General features: G+C 44.7%; 1 protein-coding gene across 7 annotated transcripts in view; it reads left to right on the top strand.

Moving 5' to 3' along the window:
- Positions 1 to 26,322, top strand: part of ascc3 (activating signal cointegrator 1 complex subunit 3) — a 148,037-nt gene that overhangs the window by 54,551 nt on the left and 67,164 nt on the right. For all 7 annotated transcript variants that reach the window (XM_084944957.1, XM_084944959.1, XM_084944960.1 and 4 more), the window contains 3 exons: positions 9,078 to 9,281; positions 11,516 to 11,656; positions 21,147 to 21,311. In XM_084944957.1, the coding sequence (XP_084801083.1) occupies positions 9,078 to 9,281; positions 11,516 to 11,656; positions 21,147 to 21,311 (510 nt within the window). The remainder of the gene's footprint in view (positions 1 to 9,077; positions 9,282 to 11,515; positions 11,657 to 21,146; positions 21,312 to 26,322) is intronic.

The raw sequence follows: 26,322 nt of genomic DNA, 5'->3' as shown, positions 1-26,322 counted from the left end.
TGGGGTCATGGAAGGAGGAGTTTCATTTTACATCTGTGTAAACTCCAACACCTGGGAGACACACAGGGTCTTAGCTGCACTCCTCCGAACAGATTCCTCTGATGTTGCTCCTGAAATCTGCTGGAGCCACTCAGGTAACCATACCTGTCAATGCTCATTTTACCATTGGGACCACTGGGGACCTTCCACACCTCCTCCGCTTCAGCCCCCAGTACCACTTCCTGATGTTCCCGGAGGATTCCCACAGATGTCACTGCTGTGGTCTTCTGTTCCTTGTCAAACACCGCTGTCTTGTTGGTTGGCCAGTATCTGCTTTTTTCTGGGTCACAGGACCTTGGCCTTCAGATGTGTCTGCCAGCAGGAGTTTGGGACTTCTGCTCAGGTTGGTCCTCCTGGTCTTACAGTCCTGGTGTACTGGTCTATGAACCAGTAGCTGGTGCTTCTGAGCTGCACTGATGCACTCACTCATATGTGCCTACTCAGCTTGGCTGCTTTGATGCCTAAGGGCGAAGCGTCCATGTGGTGGAGAGGGAGATAATCATCTGGGAGTTTGGGGTTTCTGCACTCTGAGGTTGACCTCCACTTAAGATAAATGTCAAAGGTCAACTTTTTGGAAAATTACATAGGATTTTCAAATTTATACCAGGAGGGTTAGCAGAGACGGCCGCAGTATTGTTGAATCTTACATTTGCTTCCACGTACACGGCAGGCTGTGGCACATTTGCTGTGATCAGTGTTGGGAAGGTTACTTTCAAATGTATTCCACTACAGATTACAGATTACAGGCCCCAAAATGTATTTTGTAACGTATCCCGTTACATTACTCAATGAGAGTAACGTATTCTGAATACTTTGGATTACTTAATATACTGTCAGGCTTTTTACAACTACATGAATGTCCTATTGCTGTGTGATTTATTACTGAAGGTTACTCTCCACACCAACACCAACTAGATGTTTAGATCTTAATATAAATGAGTAACAGTAGGTGGACATTAGGTAAGGCTGCACTTTTTGCAGCGATCTCGTATAGAAAACTATTCCGCGCGTATATAAAACAGGTCCGCGGCTCCGAACCGTAGTAAAGGGACCTCTGGCTAATACGTCGGGTTCGTGTCGGGCTCGTAGCTGAAAACTAGCTTTACTTTGTTGTCTGGGTCGACTTTGCTAGCGAGAGACAGAGAGAGGCGTTGAAAGGCTTTGTTTCAGGTATTGTTTCAGAGGAAAACAGGAACACAGCGTACAGTCGAGTCTTAATAGCTTACTTACAGCTGGGCTACACTGCCCATGAGGCTACATTTTACAGCTATGCCTGTAACACTGAGCCTATTTTTTTATATTAAATAATTTTTTGAACAATAATTTTTAAAAATATTTCTTCACCTCATTATGCGGCAGCAAGTAGAGGTGACATGTGCCGCGAGATTGCGACACTGGCGTTTGAGCCTCTTATTTCAACAGAGTAACTGTATTCTGAATACCACCTTTTTAAACAGTAACTGTAACGCAGTACCGTTACTCATATATTGTATTTTAAATACGTAACGCCGGTACATGTGTGCGTTACTCCCCAACACTGGTTGTGACGCAGTCACATCTGTATTATTTTAACTGAACCAACAGTGTCAAAGTAAACTGTTTATTCACACTGGACACCTTTTTGCCTGCACTTGTATTTATTGTTTAGTAAATGGATATATATGGAAAGCCTGTGATAGACCAGCACAGTCCGCTTTTTGCCCTATCACAGCTGGGATAGGCTCCATGTCCAGCTGGGCTCTGGTAGCGCACACTGACCGGTGAAATCACCGATGTTTGTGCTCATAAATTAAGGCGTTATTTATGGTGATGATATTATTATGTTAATTAGTCCCGGTTAGTAACTCTGGCCCAAAATGTCCAAGCTGTCACACGTAAGCATTCACAGCTATACCGTGTCCTCATCACAAGCCCGTGGGCCCCCACCCTACCTCGCTGAAACCACAGCCACTTACTGCTTCCAGCTTAAGTGGACTCTAATAAAGTTGCTCTTTGATGCATTAATAACTTCTTCTTCCCTTCTGGGCTGCGGGGCCAACTTCCGAACAGCACTCTGCATATCCTTGCCTGACATGCACATCTTTAATTATTTCTTTCTGTGAGGGTTGGATTGAAACGAGGGGAACAGGAAAGTGATGACATATTTCTAATGAATCCTTGAAAAAATGATACTGCTGTCTAAGCTTAAGGCATCCTGAAGAAGCCTTAGCGAGAGAAGTGGAGCACAGAAGAAAGGAGGAGCACTCCAAGTGCTATTATCTGTAATGGTCAGCTGGCTCAGTGAGAACTTAGAATGAGAATTATTTTATTAGAATTCTATCATTCTATATTATAATTATGCAAATAGAATTCTATAATTCCATTTCAATTCTATTTAATTCTATTTTATTTATACAGCGCCAACAACAGCAGTCGCCTCAAGGTGCTTTATATTGTACGGTAGAATAATACACAATAATACATCCAGAGAAAAACCCAACAATCAAATGACCCCCTGTGAGCAAGCACTTTGGTGACAGTGGCAAGGAAAAGTCCTCAACATCACCCAGCCATCCTCTTTCCCCGGCTGCTTGGGGCAGGCTCCCGGGGGCCAGCTAGCGGGGCCTACGCTGCCTTCGGCTGCACCGGCTACAGGGGCCTGGCTAGCTTCAGGTGTATCAATTCAGTAATCCTGGCCTCCAGAGCTGCAAATATGCTACATTTATTACAAGTATCATTACTGCTAAAGGAGGCCGAGGAGTAACTAACATCTGACATCAGTCTGTCCCAGGGGAGCTGTGGCTACAACTGCAGCTGCCTCCACCAGTGTGTGAGAGCGAATGAATAGTGGAATTGTAAAAGTGCTTTGAGGGTCTTGAAAAGCGCTATATAGATGCAATCCATTATTATTATTATTATTATTATTATTATTATTATTACAATGAGCAGGAAAGTGCAGGAGGGACAGGTGAAGAGGCCATGCTGCTAGCGAGTCGGCTACGAGCTCAGCTAAGCTAGTGAAACAGTACAGACACAGTGAGTGAATACTTTGGCTATAAAGTAGGGAGTGAGTACACAGAGAGTGTGCTTCGGATGAAGCACGTGACCATTATACTATGAAATAAGAAGTTATTTATACACAAAAACACCACTGTGTGTTGGAACAGGAAGTGATACTCCACTGCAGAGAGAGAGAACACCAAGTCACCATGTCACACGTCACATGACCTCTTTTTTATTCTCATACACATCACCTGCCTCCTGCTGTGGATCAACATCAGAGAAACATTTAAAAGTACAGATACACACCTTTCATCGTCTGATGAAAGCGCATATCGTTTGTTTGCACCTCAGTCTCAGTAATCATCCTGTGAGTCAGTCTTCATGTTATTGTACCTGAGTTAAATTTGTTTCCACAATCCTTACACCACTCTCTTTTCCACACTGAGTGGAAATGTATTTGTATCTGTGAGTGAAAAGTATTGTGTTCACAATCCTTTCATACAGGATCTGAGATGCTGTCAGTGTGTAGTCACGTCCCTGTGTGAGTCAGGGACAGTGGCTTTTACGCCCTATGATAATCTCATTTGCACTTCATAACCGTGTTTCTGTTTTCAGGAAGCATTCTCACTGCTGACAGTAACCACAGGCTGAGGATATTTATCACTCTCAGCTTAAAGTCACCGTTTGAAATCATTATTATTTTGTGTGTGTAAAATGTGTGCGTGTGTGTGTTTGTTTGTTCCTTTAAAAGTCACATCCATGAGAGGAAACGGTTTTATTCACATTTCTCGTGGTTGCTTTTCTAGAAGGAAAAGCCTCACCTGTGTGTGTGTGTGTGTGTGTTTGTAGTGTGTGTGTGGCACCAACTGTCCTTCACAGTGGCCGTTTCTGTCCTTATCAGAGGCAGTGTGAGATTGAGGGCCATCACCCACACTCTGTTGCCATGGTGAAGGCGGACAGAGGCCAGGTTGAGTGACAGCTCGTCTCAGCACTCATCCTCCTTCATGCTTTTTAATTTTCCAGTTTGTGTTCACACTGAGTCACTGACACGGGCTGTAACTGATCACCTGTCTGTACTGCATGTCAGGAGTCTGCAGCATGTTTCTGTCATAAAAAATGCAGTTGCCAGCGACTGCACTGAATAGTTGGCATTGGCCCAGATCTAGTTGCCAAGGGCAACCAGGCAACCAGTCCAGAGCTGCGTCAGTACTTACCAGGGTTTGTTGTACAGGTATGGCCCTAAGTCTTCATTTAGTTTAACGGCACGACCAGAATCTGCTCAGTTTATCTGAACCCAAAATACCACAAGAATCACTGTCACAGTGGGGGTCATCACAGTGGGCTGGATTCAAATAGCCTGCCTTTTATTTAGCAGAAAGGAGCATGTTGACCTGCAGAATTATTCAGTGCACATGCATTATGAATTCAGATTTTAACATTAAATATACATGGGTGTTGCCAGTTTATTTGATGGAGAATATGTGTATGGTGGTTTTGTGCTGACAGTAGAAAAGCAATGTCTTCTGGCACACGCGGTGCCCGTCAGTCATGACAGAACGTCACATGTCTCAGATTCATGGCCTGCATATGCAGAAGCTTCACGTCTGCACAGATGTGATGGAACAAGTGCAGCACAGTGATTCTGTTGGTCTCTTCAGAATAAATGACAAACGACATACATGTGATAACTGACATCAGTGGCTTCAAACAGGAATTAGCAGCAGCATCATTGCTTTATTATTACTCAGCCACTTGGATCATGCTGATGCATGGATATAAATTCAATGTAATCTGACCGTGTTATATCTAAACATGGGCAGCACCTCATCAGTCAGTGTGCTAACATTTTATTGAAAATAGAAAGTTCAGAAGTATTCACACCGTGTGTGTGAAAGTCCTGCGAGCTTCACTGCAGCCAGGTCAGACTGCACAGGCTACCCTGTAGCCTCTGTGCTTCAGTGTGTTAGTGAGTCCCAGTATAGCATATAGTCCCAGTATAAGTGTCCCAGTATAGCATGTAGTCCCAGTATAGCATATAGTCCCAGTATAAGTGTCCCAGTATAGCATGTAGTCCCAGTATAGCATATAGTCCCAGTATAAGTGTCCCAGTATAGCATGTAGTCCCAGTATAGCATGTAGTCCCAGTATAGCATATAGTCCCAGTATAAGTGTCCCAGTATAGCATATAGTCCCAGTATAGCATGTAGTCCCAGTATAGCATATAGTCCCAGTATAGCATGTAGTCCCAGTATAGCATATAGTCCCAGTATAAGTGTCCCAGTATAGCATATAGTCCCAGTATAGCATGTAGTCCCAGTATAGCATATAGTCCCAGTATAGCATATAGTCCCAGTATAGCATGTAGTCCCAGTATAGCATATAGTCCCAGTATAAGTGTCCCAGTATAGCATATAGTCCCAGTATAGCATATAGTCCCAGTATAGCATATAGTCCCAGTATAAGTGTCCCAGTATAGCATATAGTCCCAGTATAGCATGTAGTCCCAGTATAGCATATAGTCCCAGTATAGCATATAGTCCCAGTATAGCATGTAGTCCCAGTATAGCATATAGTCCCAGTATAAGTGTCCCAGTATAGCATATAGTCCCAGTATAGCATATAGTCCCAGTATAGCATGTAGTCCCAGTATAGCATATAGTCCCAGTATAAGTGTCCCAGTATAGCATATAGTCCCAGTATAGCATATAGTCCCAGTATAGCATATAGTCCCAGTATAAGTGTCCCAGTATAGCATATAGTCCCAGTATAGCATGTAGTCCCAGTATAAGTGTCCCAGTATAGCATATAGTCCCAGTATAGCATGTAGTCCCAGTATAGCATATAGTCCCAGTATAAGTGTCCCAGTATAGCATATAGTCCCAGTATAGCATGTAGTCCCAGTATAGCATGTAGTCCCAGTATAGCATGTAGTCCCAGTATAGCATATAGTCCCAGTATAGCATATAGTCCCAGTATAGCATATAGTCCCAGTATAGCATGTAGTCCCAGTATAAGTGTCCCAGTATAGCATATAGTCCCAGTATAAGTGTCCCAGTATAGCATGTAGTCCCAGTATAGCATATAGTCCCAGTATAGCATGTAGTCCCAGTATAAGTGTCCCAGTATAACATATAGTCCCAGTATAAGTGTCCCAGTATAGCATGTAGTCCCAGTATAGCATATAGTCCCAGTATAAGTGTCCCAGTATAGCATGTAGTCCCAGTATAGCATATAGTCCCAGTATAAGTGTCCCAGTATAGCATGTAGTCCCAGTATAGCATATAGTCCCAGTATAAGTGTCCCAGTATAGCATATAGTCCCAGTATAGCATGTAGTCCCAGTATAGCATATAGTCCCAGTATAGCATGTAGTCCCAGTATAGCATATAGTCCCAGTATAAGTGTCCCAGTATAGCATATAGTCCCAGTATAGCATGTAGTCCCAGTATAGCATATAGTCCCAGTATAGCATGTAGTCCCAGTATAGCATATAGTCCCAGTATAAGTGTCCCAGTATAGCATATAGTCCCAGTATAGCATATAGTCCCAGTATAGCATATAGTCCCAGTATAAGTGTCCCAGTATAGCATATAGTCCCAGTATAGCATGTAGTCCCAGTATAGCATATAGTCCCAGTATAGCATATAGTCCCAGTATAGCATATAGTCCCAGTATAAGTGTCCCAGTATAGCATATAGTCCCAGTATAGCATATAGTCCCAGTATAGCATGTAGTCCCAGTATAGCATATAGTCCCAGTATAAGTGTCCCAGTATAGCATATAGTCCCAGTATAGCATATAGTCCCAGTATAGCATATAGTCCCAGTATAAGTGTCCCAGTATAGCATATAGTCCCAGTATAGCATGTAGTCCCAGTATAGCATGTAGTCCCAGTATAAGTGTCCCAGTATAGCATATAGTCCCAGTATAGCATGTAGTCCCAGTATAGCATATAGTCCCAGTATAAGTGTCCCAGTATAGCATATAGTCCCAGTATAGCATGTAGTCCCAGTATAGCATGTAGTCCCAGTATAGCATGTAGTCCCAGTATAGCATGTAGTCCCAGTATAAGTGTCCCAGTATAGCATATAGTCCCAGTATAAGTGTCCCAGTATAGCATATAGTCCCAGTATAAGTGTCCCAGTATAGCATATAGTCCCAGTATAAGTGTCCCAGTATAGCATATAGTCCCAGTATAGCATGTAGTCCCAGTATAGCATATAGTCCCAGTATAGCATATAGTCCCAGTATAGCATGTAGTCCCAGTATAGCATATAGTCCCAGTATAAGTGTCCCAGTATAGCATATAGTCCCAGTATAGCATATAGTCCCAGTATAGCATGTAGTCCCAGTATAGCATATAGTCCCAGTATAAGTGTCCCAGTATAGCATATAGTCCCAGTATAGCATATAGTCCCAGTATAGCATATAGTCCCAGTATAAGTGTCCCAGTATAGCATATAGTCCCAGTATAGCATGTAGTCCCAGTATAGCATGTAGTCCCAGTATAAGTGTCCCAGTATAGCATATAGTCCCAGTATAGCATGTAGTCCCAGTATAGCATATAGTCCCAGTATAAGTGTCCCAGTATAGCATATAGTCCCAGTATAGCATGTAGTCCCAGTATAGCATGTAGTCCCAGTATAGCATGTAGTCCCAGTATAGCATATAGTCCCAGTATAGCATATAGTCCCAGTATAGCATGTAGTCCCAGTATAAGTGTCCCAGTATAGCATATAGTCCCAGTATAAGTGTCCCAGTATAGCATATAGTCCCAGTATAAGTGTCCCAGTATAGCATATAGTCCCAGTATAAGTGTCCCAGTATAGCATATAGTCCCAGTATAAGTGTCCCAGTATAGCATATAGTCCCAGTATAGCATGTAGTCCCAGTATAGCATATAGTCCCAGTATAAGTGTCCCAGTATAGCATATAGTCCCAGTATAGCATGTAGTCCCAGTATAGCATGTAGTCCCAGTATAGCATGTAGTCCCAGTATAGCATATAGTCCCAGTATAGCATGTAGTCCCAGTATAAGTGTCCCAGTATAGCATATAGTCCCAGTATAAGTGTCCCAGTATAGCATATAGTCCCAGTATAGCATGTAGTCCCAGTATAGCATGTAGTCCCAGTATAGCATATAGTCCCAGTATAGCATGTAGTCCCAGTATAAGTGTCCCAGTATAGCATATAGTCCCAGTATAAGTGTCCCAGTATAGCATATAGTCCCAGTATAGCATATAGTCCCAGTATAGCATGTAGTCCCAGTATAAGTGTCCCAGTATAGCATGTAGTCCCAGTATAGCATGTAGTCCCAGTATAGCATGTAGTCCCAGTATAAGTGTCCCAGTATAGCATATAGTCCCAGTATAGCATGTAGTCCCAGTATAGCATATAGTCCCAGTATAAGTGTCCCAGTATAGCATGTAGTCCCAGTATAGCATGTAGTCCCAGTATAGCATGTAGTCCCAGTATAGCATATAGTCCCAGTATAAGTGTCCCAGTATAGCATATAGTCCCAGTATAAGTGTCCCAGTATAGCATATAGTCCCAGTATAGCATGTAGTCCCAGTATAGCATATAGTCCCAGTATAAGTGTCCCAGTATAGCATATAGTCCCAGTATAGCATGTAGTCCCAGTATAGCATGTAGTCCCAGTATAGCATGTAGTCCCAGTATAAGTGTCATGGTGAAGACTTCCCTCCCTCCTCTCCTGTGCCAGTGTTTAAAAGGTGCTTATTTGTTACAAAGTGACAAAATGATACAATGACTGTTAGCGTCTACATTCCTGTTGCATATCAAAGGGTGGGAGCTTGTGTGTGAGGGGGGCAGGGGGCGGGACCTCTTATGTCCACACCCACTACAGCACACATGTGGGTTGCAAATACATCTCCTGTGTCTTTGCTTCTGTGGTCCTTTTGTGTTTGTTTGACAGACACTCTGTGTGCTGACACGGGTCGGTCACAAAGTAACACAGCACTGCTGATCACACATATTCGAACACGTGGTTTTCAGGGGTGTTAGTCATAATTCTGTGTGCTTGTCTTATCTCCACAGATTGGGCAGCTGGTGTTCAAGGGCATGAAGTGCCTGAACAGGATTCAGTCCATAGTGTTCGAGACGGCCTACAACACCAATGAGAACCTCCTGATCTGTGCTCCAACCGGTGCTGGCAAGACCAACATCGCCATGCTGACAGTTCTCCATGAAATCCGTCAGCACTTGCAGCCCGGTGGCGTCATTAAGAAAGATGAATTCAAGGTGCGATGCACACATCAGCTACACTTATTAGTGCTGTTTATGCTGAAACGGCTGTAGTATACTGATCTGTCAAGGAAAGATGTCTTTGTGATAACTGCTTCCTGTTTGTAGTGTCACTCCGGCTCGGAGCCTTTGAACACGAGTCCCGGAGATTCAGTTTGCTCCCTGTTGAAATTTCACACAAGCCCTGCAGGGATTCAGATCACTCGCTGAGATTTCAGGCAGGGAGTTAATAGGACTGCTCTGATAGGTTGAAGTCAAGGGGAGCTGGAGTCATGGGATTTTACTTCCTTTAAGATGCTTAGTTTGTTCGGTTGATTTGAACAGTTTCCGTGTTGTTTAACTCCAGTAATGATGTTTACTAGGGCTGCACGATTAATCGTTAGAAAATCGCGATCTCGATTCATACTTATGTGCGATCTCATTTCCAAATGACAACGATAAAAAAAAAAAAAGAAAAAGACGACGACGATTGAACCGCATTTTGATCCGGGACGTAAGCTGCATGAAAACAAGCGCTCACTCTTCCTGCTCAACAAATGACGAGGGCGGAGCCTTATACCACGTGATACAGAAGCTGGCTGCTAAAATTAGCAGGGAAAAAACAACGGAGAGCACGTCGGGGATGACGAGAAAGTGACAGGAGAAAATCCGTCCCGGTCAACCACCCAAACATCAATAACGGGAACCTTACAGCGCTTCCCCATACCCGTCGAACTCCCGCAGGCACAAAGACATTACGGAGGCTATCACTTATCACCTGACCAAAGATATGGCTCCATCAACACTGTGCAAAACGAGGGATTTAGGAGAACGATCAACACCCTAGACAAACGCTACGCAGTGCCGTCCCGCAACTGTTTTTCTATTGTTGCACTACCTGCTCTACACACGCAGTGTCGAGCAACGGTGGAGACGGAAATTCAAGCAGTACAACATTTTGCGGCAACGACAAAATGTGAGACATTTGTTGTTTTTATGTTTATTTATTGTTTTTATGTTCAGTCTCAACTGTTAGAAGTTGATGTGCAGTTAATAAGTGCAATAAATATTTATACTGGAAAAGAGAATCGTGAGAGAATCGTGATCTCAATTCTAAGCCAAAAAATCGTGATTCTCATTTTATGCAAAATCGTGCAGCCCTAATGTTTACCAGGTTCAGGGGTGTAGTTCTGACTTTGGGTCGAGTGTTCCCTTAACTCTTGTGAGAAGTGTACCTTATTACAATCAGCCAATGGCATTTCAGGGATGGAAAACTGCAGAGTGAAGCACTTTGAGTTTCCTGCCTACAGCTGTTACAGTTCACATCTAATGTGCCTACTGAGGGACTAAGTGTAACTTTGCTACATGTGACAGAGATGTGATGTTTCATAAAACAGCCTTTGTATTAAAGGTTGATGCTAAATGCTTTTTAAACACGTTCATTCACAGAAATGCGCCTGCGTTTAATGTGGGCGGAGCTAATCGGCCTGCATGTTCACACACCCGACACGGTTTATGTGTATGTGTCTGTGCTCGAGCAAAGAGAACGTCTCTGCTGTTTTCTTCAGAGGCTGAAGCTGAGCAGATGACTGAGTGATGATTTGTTATCAAATTTGATTGGTGAATAATGATGACCTCATTATTATGAGCCCACCTGAGCAAACAATAGTGTCCCCAGAGAAAAGCTAAAAATCACGACGGGAATGAGATGCAGAGATCAGCTGTTTGAGATTTCCAAAATAATGGCAGAAACATAATAAAGCAGTTCATGAACGTGTGCATTCGCCACACGGCGCTCGTCCACCGAGTCTCTGTAGTTCATCTGTCAGTGCTGGGTTTAGAAAAGCAGAAGATCACGGTGGTCAAAATGAAAAATAGCAACAGTTGGAAACAGACTCTGAAGCACTGGCAGTGCTGACAGCTCGGTCTAAAAGCACTGGTCTTAAACCCAGTGTCAGATCCACACACACACATCAATAATGCAGACAGCCTTTGTTCTGTGTATAAAAGCTCGTACACACTCTGACAAACACCAGCAGTGACAAAAGCTGCTTTTCATACATCACCATTACATTTTATCCATGCGAGTGCTGTGACATTTCACAATAAACTGATTTGTGCTGGTAGCTGGGGAACAAATGATCCTGCCCCTCTTTGCTCATTTATCACCAGTGTCCTTTCAGCCCCGTCTACAACCTTGCTCCACTCTCTCTCCTCCACTCACATTCATTTCCACGCCGCTCTCTCTGTAGATCGTATATGTGGCTCCGATGAAAGCCTTGGCGGCTGAGATGACGAACTACTTTGGTAAGCGGCTGGAGCCACTGGGCATCACTGTGAAAGAACTCACTGGAGACATGCAGCTTACCAAAGGAGAGATCCTTCGAACACAGGTACACACACACACACACACAGTTCACTACACAAAACAAGCTAACTCTGCCTGCTACCCTTACACGTCCTCTAGCACCTCCAGCTGGATCGGGTTGGACATCGTCCTTAGAGTATATCTGTACATACTGAGCTTATTACTCCCCTGTAATTCTGATCATCATCACATGTGCAGGTCATGGGTGAAAGCACGCTGTGTAACAGAGCACAGTGAGCGTTGTTCATATCTGTTATTGTTATGGTCACTGTGCGTGTGCGTGTGTGTGCGTGTGTGTGCGTGTGTGTGTGACATTGAAAGGATTTTAAAAGGTGGCTCATACACACGTGTAACAATGTTACACTGACGGTTCAGGGCCGCACTGAGGATTTAGGTTGAGGGGTGTTGGATGAACCCAACCATGTGCTGTAAAGTAAGGCTGTACTCAGAGACACACTCTCCTGCTGATGGTGGGATATGTAGGCAGAACTCAAATCTAAAACAAGAACATTGGTCCAGTAACACTCTGCATGTCAAATAAATAAATAAGACTTGTTTTTAATTTGTTGCTTCAAGATCATCTCCTCGTGCACCGCTGTCGGCGTGCACGTTACACAGTCCTGCTCTGTCGCTGTGCTTTTGCCTCTCGTATAAAGGTGTTCTCATTTACTCGTTTTGGACACATAGGTGATGTAGGGAGGCAGATCTGGTGATAATGCAGGTGCTGAGTAGTGAAAAGCACTAATGCTGAGGGTGGATGGATGAATGATCGGTGTCATCCATCCACCCTCCCTCCACTTATCCTCATCAGGGTCACAGGGGGCTGATCCATCCCGGGGAGCGGTCAGCAGTCACGGCCAGCACACAGACAGACACCCATGTGAACTTGCATTCACACCTCTGGGCAATATGAACCCATTCATTATCCTAACCCCACTAACTGCATGTCTTTGGATTATGGGAGGAAGCTGGAGTATAGTCTGATCAGGCAAAGCATCATGACTACCTGCTAAATCGTGCTGTTGTGAGGCGGGGCTTCCACAGATCAGGCGTGTCTGTCCAGCTCAGGAGGCCAAGTCAAACCTCCAGCTTGTTGTTGTGCTCCTCAAAGCGTTCCTGAACCATCTTTGCTTTGTGGCAGGAAGCTTTATCCTTCAGTGTGCTGAGAGAGGCCCCAGCATCAGGGAGTGCAGGCGGTTAGTGGATATCAACAGCAGGTTTGATACAGAGAGGGTGAACCCATGCTGCCATGCTAAACTGCTAGCAGGTTTCCCAGTGAGTTTAATCTACACTGATGTTATTCTACTGTATGTTTTCATGATTCTAGTTAAACCCGTTTCTTGTTCTGCCTCACCACCTGTATTTAGACCTCACTCTGTGTGAATACAGACACAATGTAGCAAGAAAGCCAGAGATGAGAGTCCGTGTCACAGCATTTACAAGTGCTGAAGCCAAATGCATTGTTATTGTGCAGCGTACGTGTCAGCCTGCTCGCCTGTGTTCAGCCGGTCTGTGCACCACCACGCTGTGCCGTTAGTGAACGAGCAGCAGACAGCAGGGTGCACTGTCTATTTAAATACAGAACTGACCCATAAAAATGCAGTTTAGCTGCTGCTTGTTATGAATATGGCAGACGCTGTGTCCTGGACTACATGCAGGAAACAGCCGGTGTGAATAATGACGCATGTTCACTTCTTAAGCTGAATTTCATGTTTAGTAAGTTTAATAAGTGAAATGCTGGTGGCACTTTTAATTGTAATGTTTCTTTAGGTTTAAATGAGATGTTTCTGTGTTAAAGAGGATGAAGCCAAAGAAAAGTTGATGATGAGAGAGTTTAGTGCTGTGGCTGTGAGAGACGTCGAGGCTGTTCAACCTGAACGACACTGGGAAAACCTGCATATCTGTTAAATCCAAAGGAGTTGGATTTAACAGATCGCACAGCTCAGATTTACCCTTCATAAGTCTCATGGGACTTACGAGTACAAAGTGTGTGTGTGTGTGTGTGTGTCTGAAATGAGGCCAATTCCAGCTAATCTGAAGGTGTTTTAAAACTGCATTTCTATCAGGTCATATGATGAGATTACACAAAGAGAATGATTAGTCAGATTCAGAGCAGCTCTGCAGCACTGCTTCACTCTCTCTAATGCCTCCGTTTCACCAGCTTATTTGTCGTGCATTTGCACAAAGTGTTGAGTGCAGAGCTGAATCCACGGTTAGTGGGCCCGAGTGATGTCATGCTCTGTAACCTTGGCTTGTTGCGTCTCCCCTCGGTCCCATCGCTCCTTTCATCACACGCCTTTGATGTTGATAGCAGAGTGGGCTTTCTGCCGTGACAGTGTAAGGAAGGGAAGCAAATACTTCTAAGAACTTGTGCTTTATGAAACTTGCATGTTGTGCCCTTTGACCTTTGTCGGGATCATTACACAACCATCGTCAAAAACAGCACATCAGGTAAAAGAAGGAAAATCACCACTGTCGTACTGGATCAGGATGTCCTGGATCTCCTTCTCAGAGGCCTCATCCACATCCTTCTGGTAGTATGCAAGCAGGGCTGTGGACATGGCTGGTGGATGGTGTAGATCTGTGCGGTGCCACGCTCCGCAGCACTGGCTCCAGAAGCTTGTTCTGGAGCGTAGCAGGCTCCACCCTCTCCTCAGGTCTGCCGTTCACCCTGATCAGGACGTCCCCCCTCCTGCACTGGGAAACTGCTGTGGTGGGTTTTTACGTCCAAACAGCTGGACAGACTCCAGAGGACCGTCAGCTGGCATGTTTCTGAAGCACACAAAGACACCACTTAGTTTCTGATTCTGCGAGGAGAAGGGAAACGTGCACCGATGAACCTGCAAGAGAGGGAACCAGTGCATGGTGGAAAGTGCCAGCCTCACCGCTCCCGAGGGACGACTCGGCGCCCTCGCGCCTGCAGCAATATCACGTATTATTGCGAGTATCAGTGCCTGGATGTCTCTGCGACCTCACAGGTCAAAAACTTTCTTTGAAAGTGAAAGTGAATTTCATGAGTTTGTGAAAGGATGAATCACGTTTGTCTCCCTCACTCTGCTTCTTACACAAAGTGTAATCCAAATCTGAAAACAAAGCAAACCCCAGAGCTGTGATTCAGAGTTAAAAGCATAGTTGCTTTGGATTGGCATTGTTTCGTGTAAAAACATGACAGTGTAATGATTGCAGGATACGAACACTGCTGCTCTTCTCTACTGGTCACTTTCCTTTTTATTTTATTCCTCCCACTCGTCAAATCCAGCGTCATCCACTCACTAGGCAGCAGGAGAGAGCAGCAGTTCCCACTGAAATGGTTTTTCCACATCAGAGTGTAACGACGTGCGCGCTCGCACAGACTCGTGCACACAGAGTGGAGCTTTGAGAAGGTTCTCATTACAGTTGGCCTTGACAGGCTGTTAGTTGTTAACATATCACAATGTAGTGAACGTTTTTCTGTAACCGACCCACTCCATCGTCCACCCGCCCACCTCAACCTCCTACGTGCTCCTCTCTCTGTAACGGCAGAGTTACTATGGAAACAGAAAGAGTTTGGAGGGATCCTGCCATGTGGAAGCCAGCGTGGTTTGGACGGCATGCGGGGACGTCCGGGCACCTTTGCTCTGTCCAGAGGGGAAACATGAGTTAATGACAGTGAGGAAGGAGCAGCGACGCAGGTTTCTGAAACAGCAGCGAGTGTGAGAATGAGTCCGTGTTTCCTGGTCGAGGGAAAAAGCAAAACAGGCTCCATGAACTGGGTTCAAAAAAGAACAAACTGCAGGTCGGTGAAACTGTGAAGACAGAGCCCATCAAAGCAGCTGAAGAAAGATCAAGTCATTACTGAAGTGCCATGCTGGACTGAGTCACGGCACTTACTGTAAAGATCAGTTAGTCAAGTGATCATCGCTTGTCTGATGCTCTCTCAGCGAAGTCAGTAATTAGTATTTAAGTGCTGAGAGTTGGCGAGATGTGTCGTGGCGTTGCTGCACGTGTCCGTGCTAACCTTAGCTCGCACCAGCGAGCAACAATCTTCCTCCCACTCAGGCAGCGACCTGCAGGGGTGCACGGGGATGTGCATGTAGCTGCAGCTGCACTTCCTGCAGACTAAAACTCCAGCTATTATCTGTTTAATTACATGTTTGTGGTAGTCAGAGATGGGCAGTAACACGTTACTGTAATCCGATTACTTTTTTCAAGTAACGAGTAAAGTAAGGGATTACTATTGCAAAACAGTAATTAGATTACCGTTACTTTCCCGTAGGAACGCTGCGTTACTGCGTTACTAAAACCGTGATTTTTGTTTGCGAGAATGTCTCATGACAGTGACGTAAGCGAGCGCGACGTTCGTGACAACAGCTGTGTGCAGATCAACAATGGATCATATATGGAGTGCGGAGAGAGTATGAGCGTGCAGCGTTTAAAGCGTGGAAGTACTGACCTTACTTTGAGTTTGATTCCATAAAAAGTGACAAAAACATTAGTGTCCGTTGTGCGTGGGAAGAAAACTTCTTTTTGCAGCGAAAAAACCCCTAAACTTCCGAGCAAGCACCGAGTAGCTACGACGTGATGGGAAACTCACAGAGAAACTCGCGGATTCTTCCACTGACCGCTGCGGCTCACCTGCACCAGGGTAAACCTCCGCCTACCCCACTCCTGCTTTACAGGTGAAAATAGAGCAAAAGGACCGCTAGTCTGTGACTTTATTTATTTTCTGCTGCGTTTTACTTGCATCTATTTGAAAGACTGAGTGTAAACACAAAAAATATTTTATGTGCAGGAATGTGCAGAAAATAGGTTTAAATGTTAAACTAATTTCTTCCAGTCAGAGAATGTTGCATATAATTAAATTTTTGCTTGATGCATAAAGTTAAAAGGTTAAAACTAATAAAACAAGTAAAAAAAGAGACTTTTCCATTTGATTACATTTTGTATGATGGGTTATGCAGAAAGAGTAGAATTGGGCTGAAAGATCTATCACTTTATCACCTATTCAGGTTGTGAATCCTGTTTTTAAAAAGTAACTAAGTAACTAATTACTTTTGAAAATAAGTAATCAGTAAAGTAACGGGATTACTTTGGGGGAAGTAATTAGTTACTGATTACTGTTTTCAAGTAACTTGACCAACACTGGTGGTAGTTACAGAAATAGTTTTGTGTGGTTTCCCCACGGCTGCCGTGGACGTCTCCATGTGGTTTGGTTGTTTTTGGAGCATTTTTAATGGAGTCAATAACTAATAATGTGACTGTGTGTTTGCTGTGTGTGTTCAGTACACCCACAGTGACTGCAGATGAAGCAGAGACATGAAGGGATCTGATCTGTTGTCTATGGAAAATATTACAGTCATCATTGTCAATAAAAGTGCAGTACAATAAAAAAACTGCTGCAATGACCATAAATCCAGCAGCACCGAGTTTATGTTTTAAGCCTCTGTGTGCACAGCAGCTCGTTGTAACATCAACCAGGTTTGCTGAACGAGTGCAGTTACAAAGACTTTTAGAAACCTGTGTGAAAGTTTGTAAAGTGTGTGTGTGTTATGTGTGTAACGATCAGGAATAAGGAACAAATCAACAGTTCATCAGATGTACTCCGGCACATCCAGATAAATGGCGTAAAGACCGTCTCATATAATGTCTAATGATATGGTAACAAGGTTTCCTTGGAAGTGCTGCAGGAAATGTCACTGGTGTCTCCCAACGCTGAACATGTTTCAGCCTAAGTATTCCCAAAGGGGGAAACAGGCATTCATCTGTGCACCTGCCAGGAACGGTGAGGAACGTCAGCTGGATGTAACTAAATGTTTCTGTCCACACATCAACGCAGACCGACCGTAAATCACGTGAAGCCGGCTCGTAGTCTAAGAATCAGTCACATTTATACGTCACTCAGTAATCACCAGCTCATTGTAAAAATACGAAGTCAATGACTTTTGTTTTTTATAGTAATTAAATCAGTGAGTTTGTTTTTGGATCATTTCTCTGGTGATCCCCGACCGTCTGCATCCAGTAAGGCTCCTGGTCCTCCAGCCCTCATCGGGCTGAAGCCAGCTGCTCTGACATATTGGTTACATATTTGATAAGCAGGTTGTCTCTTTGCTCTAATTCAGTAATTAATGTCTGAAAAGAACAATTTTTCTAGGCCACTTTATTTCTCGTGTGTGAATTTGTCTGATTAAATTGTCACATTTGAGAAACCTTAACTTACATTTTCTTCTATGAAATATGAAGAATGAGCCAATTTAGAGGGTTGATTGCAGTCCTGGAGCGATCATTTGATTAACTGGCTAAATAACACCATTAAGGAAAACAATTACATGTTTTCTCTGCACCTCCTCGTGTGTGTTTGTAAAGCAATTAAAAAAGCACTTTGGCCTCTGCTCCATTTGCCAGAGCCTCCATTTAAATTAACCAGTACGTCCAATTAGGAGCATGCGCTTCCTTTCCTGTGAGCGTGCCCGTCTCTAATAGCTGGATAGATTGATTTAAATGCAAACTAGAGGGAATTTAATGAACTGCTTTTACAGGAAGACTTTAATAGGAATTTGCACATCCTCCAACAGGTTCACACTCCATTAATTATGCATTGTAGTATCTTTTTCCTCAAACAGAGACAAATATTGCACTGGAAGCTGCAGATACTAAGACGTATGCAGAGAAGCTTTCTGTTGTCATTTGATTCAGAAAGATATGCTGATGCTCTTCAATTTAATTAGTCTGAGAGGCAAAGTAGCAGCGTTTATACTGATGGTGCCGTCACACAGCAGACTCATCGACGGGCACAGGGTGCGTACTGTAACTCAGCACACAGTGGGACAGGCTAACGTCTGTCATTACCTGTTATTACTGCGATGGAGCAGGTCTGTGGGCACCTGTGCAGTGACCACCCATCAATCTAAGATCATCTGTTGGAACGACGCTGCTTTGGCTTCAAACAGTGTGGGAGTCTTGGTGTGACCGATGTTCTAGATGTTTCCAGATGTGTTCGAGTAAACAAATACCAGCCGATTGTGCGTGTGTAAGCATTATGCCAGTGCTAGCACAGCTGATATATTCATTAGTGACTTTTGAACGTGGGCGTGGCCGGTGCTGTCATAGTGTCACCAGGAGCTGAGAGAGATGAGAACAGGTGATGTGAAATCTAGGAAAGTGCACGTTGCCATGACGACAGTGAAATAAATTCATGTAGACAGTCCTGCATCTCCCCGCTAACTAACAGTAATCTGTTGTGGGTTTGTTTGTCTGTTGTTTTTTCAGTTCCATTCATAAACTTGAGTTCTTCCAAAACCAGTTCAGCCAGTAAGTGTGATGGACGTGACTCTGTCTGTCAGAGGTGTCAGCTGTTTGGGGCCTTCGTCAGGTGACTGACCGTGGCTGATGCTGATGCTGTGGGTCATTCTTACTTTGTGAAATCGTATCCAGTCAGTTTCTTGTTGAGTTGAAGTAACACACCTTCGTCTTGGCTGCTGAGAACTGGACTGGATGTTGTGAAGAGGTTTGTATTAACCAAGGACACAATTTTAACGTCATCCACTTAATTTGTGTTTTGTGATTTTTTTTATTTAATTCGGGTGCCGCTGAGCTGGCCAGCACGTTGCTTCTCTTTACTGTACCACACTGTTTATCTGACACTCCTCTGTTGGCTTTACTTCCGCCTCTGTCAGTGCGCCCAGGGCAGCTGTGGCTACATGTAGCTGCCATCACCAGTGTGTGAATGTGTGGATGACTGAATGTAGTGTAAAGCGCTTTGGGGTCCTTAGGGACAAAGTAAAGCGCTATACAAATACAGGCCGTTGACCATTTTTACCATTTCTCTCAGCCTAATGAGGACCTGCTTCTCTCTCAGTTGTGCTCATGCTGAGCGTGAACAGCTACTGAAGGAGCTCAACAGGCCTTACATGTCGTCGTGTAGTTCTTGTTCAGTCTCTGACGGTGGGGGGACTTTGCATAAAAATGGCAGTAATTCCTAAACAGCTGGGATTGCTGTGGTGGTGTACAGAGGCACAGCTACAACACTGAGTCCGACCACACTGTGGGCACAAACTGAACACTTTCACGGCCTCACTAAACTCCCACTCTCGAGTCTCTGCCTCGGCAGCCACAAGGCTGTAATCCAGCTGGCTCACCTGTACCTGTCGGCCGGTGTTCAGCCCCCACAGGCCTACACGCCAACTAAGCTCTTGGTGGAGGTGGGAGTTGGAGGTCGCTGTAAGAAACTCCCAGCACACTCTTATCAAACTCTTGGATCTACCAGGCCTGTGCAGCGTCTGTCCAGCTCACTATGAAGTGGGGTTCAGCTCCTCTTTTCCCTGACGTGTCCGAGACATCCGTAGATGACAGAGTCAGTCGTTACCCTGCAGCCCAGGACCGCAGCAGCCCAACAGCTGGAGCTCAATTCAAGAGCTCTAATTCCCAGGATGGAGTGATGTAACCTACAAACCTTTCAATACTGAAACAATCAGTGGCCTTTTTTTAATGTTGTTTTGAGAACATCAAGTATTCCTCTGTGACTCACAGCACCAATAAACTGAGTAATGTGTTTATTTAGTTCATTATTATTTCTTAACTCTTGAATTTCTTGTGCTACATTAAAGCCAACATGTCCAAAGAAATCATTCAATTCATTTGCAGTGTCGTTAATTTTATGAAGCACAATATCTTCAGCACGGTGGTCAGCACTGTTGCCGCACAGCAAGAAGGGCCTGAGTTCAATTCCACCATCAGGCCGGGTCTTTCTGTGTGGAGTTTGCATGTTCTCCCCGTGTTTGCGTGGGTTCCCTCCGGGTACTCCGGCTTCCTCCCACCGTCCAAAGACATGCACTTAGTGGGGATAGGTTACTTGATTAATCCAAATTGCCCATAGGTGTGAATGTGCGAGTGAATGTGAGTGCAAATGGTTGTCTGTCTCTGTGTGTTGGCCCTGCGACAGACTGGCGACCTGTCCAGGGTGAACCCCGCCTCTCGCCCTATGACAGCTGGGATAGGCTCCAGCGCCCCCCGCGACCCTGAAAAGGAGAAGCGAATGGATGGATGGATGGACAATATCTTCATCTTTTCTAAAATATTCTGGATGTCTTGTTTTTCGAGCCCTTTTTGATTATACTATTTAATAACCTCCATGTTTCTTGTGATCCACTCCTGCTTTGCTCCAATAATGTGTGGTAGTACTTTTAATATTTACTAATCTATTTTTATATGACTTGTACTTAATAAATCTCTTATATAGATTATTTTTGTTCATCTATCCCCTTTGTGATCCGTGGCCTATTTGAGCCGTGATGCTTTTCAGTGAGTTTCACTAAAGGACGATGTTTGTCATATACATCACAGTTGACAAATGCACCATGTGCACGATGAGTCCGCCTGCAGGGCAGCAGTGGCTCGTGTCATGTTTGATTCTTTGTTTAGTTTTTCAGGTTTGCTGATGTTGCAGTTCTTTCGTTTTACTGGAGAAACATTTTATTATAGAACATGTTCTTGAAGGGGAAATGCATGATAATCTATAGAGGAACTTGTGCTGTTTTCAGATGTTGGTGACGACTCCGGAGAAGTGGGACGTTGTGACCAGGAAGAGTGTTGGCGATGTGGCTCTGTCACAGATTGTACGGCTCCTCATCTTGGATGAAGTCCATCTATTGCATGAAGATCGAGGCCCGGTTCTTGAGAGTCTGGTGGCCCGGACCATCAGACAGGTTAGTGTTCCTCCTCGTTCCTCCTACACTGAGTTCACATACACAGTGGGGGGGGCAAAGTCTTTGTCCCGTCCTCATTTCATATTTTTCACTTAAATGTTTCAGATCATCAAACAAATTCAAATATTAGTCAAAGAAAACACCATTAAACACAAAATGCAGTTTCTAAGTGAAGGTGTTTATTATTAAGGGGAGAAAGTCCCAAACGTGATGGCCTGCTCTGTTATGACTGTGGGATCTCTGAAAAGCTGAGCAGTGATGAAAGGACTCCAGCAGTTAGTCCGGGTGTGATTCTCTCTGAGGGTCGGGTCTTATTCGGAGCTTCTTCACTACCTCAGCGGTGTGTTTCCCATGTCAGGTCCTCCCTGATGTCTCGATGCACGCGCAGTCATCCAGGTGAGGAAATCCTAAAATGTAGATTCTGTTCATCTGGATGTTTTCAGGGGTCCTCCCTGACTCTCTCAGACCTTCTCCACTCAGACCCCAGCGATGGTCTTTGTCTTTGTGGTCTTTGTGGTGTTCAAGACCAAGTTGTTGTTCCTACATCACGCTGTCAGCTGCTCCGCCTCATCCCTGTAGGCGTGCTCATCCCTCCAGAAATCAGTCCCACCACCGTCTGCAAACTTAACAAAGGTGTTACTGTGGTGAGTGTGGAGCAGGGGGCTCCAGCCCTGTGGGGGGCCAGTACTGAGTCTGTGGATGTGGAGAGGTGCTGATTCTAACTCTCTGTGTGCGGCTTCTTAGGAAGTCCTTAATCCAAAGGCAAGTGGAGTGTGGAGGCCCAATGTTGGACAGTGTGGTCACCAGTCTGTGGGGGAGGATAATAGGGCTGCCACGATTAGTCGACTAGTCACGATTACGTCGACTATCAAAATCGTCGACGACTGATTTAATAGTCGACGCATCGTTTGAAGCTTTGTAAGATCCTGAAAGACGCAGGAATAAGTAGTAGGATTTAAGAGTGTAATAACGGACTGAAACAGAAGATGGCAGCACTGTATGTACAAGTATGCCAGCTGCTGTTAAACCCCGAAGAAGAAGAAGCAGCGTCCCAGAATTCATAGCGCAGCCCAGCTCAGTTTCCAACAATGGCGGCAGCTAGTTAGTTTTAATATTACTCTTATTATTCTTTCTGGGTCACAAAATAAACGTTTAACATGTTTTCAGGTGAGATTGTAGCTGTGTAAACCTCAAATATCTGCTCAGTTTATCAAGACACCACATATTTTCAAAAGCGCTCCGACGTTTTCGGAGACGTCTGTTACCCACTAGCTCGATAGCTAGCCGGGGTCAAGGGTCACTAGAGCCGTGAGAACACCGGACTCCCGGCAAATCGTTTTCAAACCCACCGCCGTCTTTCGCTACTCAGGTTAAATATATATAAGTCACTTAGATAACTTACAAATGTTATTGTTTGGCCTTTTTCAGTATTTTATTTGTTCCTGAGTAAATCGGTTTGGCTGAGATTAAAGTTCTAGTTTTTACACAGCTGAATAAACGTCAAGCAGACAGCTGATCATCAGAAGTGTGAGATGCTCGAGAATTTACTCCGGTGTCCTGTTATATTTTAGATAGCAAGGAGTTTATTAAACTTCACCGAAACAATCTGCAAATTTCATTAAAATGTAATAAACTATCATCTTGTCTTTATGTTTAGTTAGCACCTGAAACACTTACAGCTGTAAGCTAATGATAGTTATATAAGAGCAGAGCTGCTGGTGCAATAAGCTGTACGTCCAATGGATGATGATCTGATTAGTGACTAATCGCAGAAATACTCGGTGACTAGTCGACTATCAGAATAATCGTTCGTGGCAGCCCTGGAGGATAATGGTAGGAGCAGCCGTGTGCAGCTTCAAGTGGGGTAGAGCAGCATGGACGCTGTGGCCACAGTGTTCTCTGTAGGCAAAGCACATTACCTCATGATCCTACTTGATAATTTACATTTTTCATTAAATATACAGTCTTTGAAAAACAAGTTCTGATGTTTGGTCTTTGTGTCCAGTGAGATGCAAACAGGTCCCAGTCATGTTTCAGACACATCCAGTCCCTCTGGCATGTTGTTGCTGTGATAAGCAATCATCAGTTCACTGTCTGAGCTGCTGATTCCCTGTAATGATGACTGACGTGTGCAGGAAGCAACCTGGATATTTCCCATAGAGAGTGATTATCCAACTGTAGAAAGAGACAGAACTTAATTTCCAATAAGCCAGCGTGATGCAGTGCTGTCACATGTCAGTTCATGGAGGAATGTTAATAAGTGGAGAAGTCTATTTTTAGCCTGTCACTGACTCAACCTTGCATCTTATTCTGTGAACTGCATGTGAATCCAGAAAAATCTGCCAAAATACCAAATACATGTATGAATGTGTCCTCGGACCCGAATGATCTCAGTGTGCACCCAGTTCATGAAAGCCTTTAGATTTGGATCATGCATGAAACACACAGCAGTACATGTAGCCTGTGTAGCATAAATATACATCTCAGCACCGTCGTTGAGTTGTATACGTTAGAGAGTAATGAGAAGATGAAGAGAAGACGATGGATAAATCTGATGTGTGTGTAAATCACATTAGCAGTGAGCCAAAGGATGCTGTCCATATGCATGACTGCTTTGTTCAGTGGTGGTTATTTATAGCAGCTCTTAGAGTTAATAATTCACCTGCCTGGCCTGTAAACCATCATCAGCAGTAATGTCTTATCATCGCCATGAATCTTCACAAAGCCAGTAAGGAAGGGTTTGCAGTTATATACAAACTGTTTCTCTATAAAAGGTAGAGCAGGAATTCATTTGAATGGGGCGCAGTAACTCAGCATGCACCGATCAGAAGGTCAGTAGTTTGATTCCCAAAGTCCCAAAGCTGATCCACAGTGTGAGTGCACGCCATGAAATCTGTGTGAAGCTGTGAATGTTGCTCTAAGCGCTCAGAGCGCTCAGAGCGCCACATAGACCAGTTAGACCAGTTAGAGCACCACGTAGACCAGTTAGAGCGCCGCGTAGACCAGTTGGAGCGCCACATAGACCAGTTAGAGCACCACGTAGACCAGTTAGAGCGCCGCGTAGACCAGTTAGAGCGCCACGTAGACCAGTTGGAGCGCCACATAGACCAGTTAGACCAGTTAGAGCGCCACGTAGACCAGTTAGAGCGCCGCGTAGACCAGTTAGAGCGCCACGTAGACCAGTTAGACCAGTTAGAGCACCACGTAGACCAGTTAGAGCGCCGCGTAGACCAGTTAGAGCGCCACGTAGACCAGTTAGAGCGCCACGTAGACCAGTTAGAGCGCCACATAGACCAGTTAGACCAGTTAGAGCGCCACGTAGACCAGTTAGAGCGCCACGTAGACCAGTTAGAGCGCCACATAGACCAGTTAGACCAGTTAGAGCACCACGTAGACCAGTTAGAGCGCCGCGTAGACCAGTTAGAGTGCCACGTAGACCAGTTAGAGCGCCACATAGACCAGTTAGACCAGTTAGAGCGCCGCGTAGACCAGTTAGAGCGCCACATAGACCAGTTAGACCAGTTAGAGCACCACGTAGACCAGTTAGAGCGCCGCGTAGACCAGTTAGAGCGCCACATAGACCAGTTAGACCAGTTAGAGCACCACGTAGACCAGTTAGAGCGCCGCGTAGACCAGTTAGAGCGCCACATAGACCAGTTAGACCAGTTAGAGCACCACATAGACCAGTTAGAGCGCCGCGTAGACCAGTTAGAGCGCCGCGTAGACCAGTTAGAGCGCCACGTAGACCAGTTAGACCAGTTAGAGCGCCACATAGACCAGTTAGACCAGTTAGAGCGCCACGTAGACTAGTTAGAGCACCACGTAGACCAGTTAGAGCGCCGCGCAGACCAGTTAGAGCGCCGCGCAGACCAGTTAGAGCGCCGCGCAGACCAGTTAGAGCGCCGCGCAGACCAGGCCATTCACCATCTTGTCCTAATGCAAATGTGATTGGAGTGATGCACTGTTGGACCGAGTGTTTGTGAGGGGGAATAGTGTGGCAAAGACGTCAGAGCAGAGAGAGCATGGAGCAGCACTGAAACACAGCGGCAGGGACGAGCTGCTGTGCTGAGCAGCGACTCTGACCTCTTTGGCGAGGTTAACCGCAAGGTAATTGAAAACTGGGCTGTACATGTGACCGCTGTTTATTCGGTTCACAGCCCATTTATCTGCAGGTTGAGCTGATATTACTGAAGAAGGGCTGACTGGGCTCTTTGTACACCTTGAAGCTGTGCTGCAGTGCACAAGTTTGAAGCCTCTTGACTGTCTGTGTAGTTGCCAGCAGACTGCATATGTGGTCAGGGCTTAACGATAGCTGTAGAATGAAACCAGCGGTATTAGCAGAGAAACATGGCGCTCATGGAAAGCACTGTGCCACAGCAGTAATTATGCTAGAAAGTAGAACTTTCAAGGAAAACGTTTTTTAAGCACAGCAGGCAAACCAGCGTTTGTGTTTTTATCCTCGGTGATTCTGTGCATGAAGGTTTAATCTCCACGTGACCGATGACATTCAAATGCTTTAAAAAGAGCTGCTCCAGTAGCTGCTCAAGGCCCTTTGAAGGTGGCTGCTGATGGATGAGTTTTGATTCTACAGTATAAGGACTTAACTTACCAAGAAAAGAAAAGCTTCACTGTTTCCATCAGCTTTTCGTGCACGCTTAGCAAGTCAATGGATCTTATTGGAAACTCAGTTTTCCCCTTTACTGTTACACTGTACTGTACTGCTACTAACAAAGCACAACCTATTCCAGCGTGCTGCTGTAGTGTGGTGATACAGTGGTCAGCACGTTCGCCTCACTCCAGGAGGGCTCCTGTGTGAACCCCATTTGGAACGTTTCTGTGTGTTTTGTCTGCTTAGGTTTTACTCCCACAGTCAAAATACAGAACTGTAAAGTGGGGATTCTAAATTGGAAAGTTGACCACAAAGTTGTTAAATAAATATCTGTTTATTTCTATGATACTTTGCTAGGAGTAAAGTAGGTGTTGGGTGGCTGGACTAGAGCTATTCTGCTTG

The sequence above is a fragment of the Perissodus microlepis genome, chromosome 11 (assembly GCF_051167445.1).
Source record: "Perissodus microlepis isolate ML-2025 ecotype Zambia chromosome 11, ASM5116744v1, whole genome shotgun sequence".
Classification (NCBI taxonomy): Eukaryota; Metazoa; Chordata; class Actinopteri; order Cichliformes; family Cichlidae; genus Perissodus; species Perissodus microlepis.
Note: the sequence above shows the minus strand (reverse complement) of the source record. Positions and strands in the feature narration are given on the sequence as shown.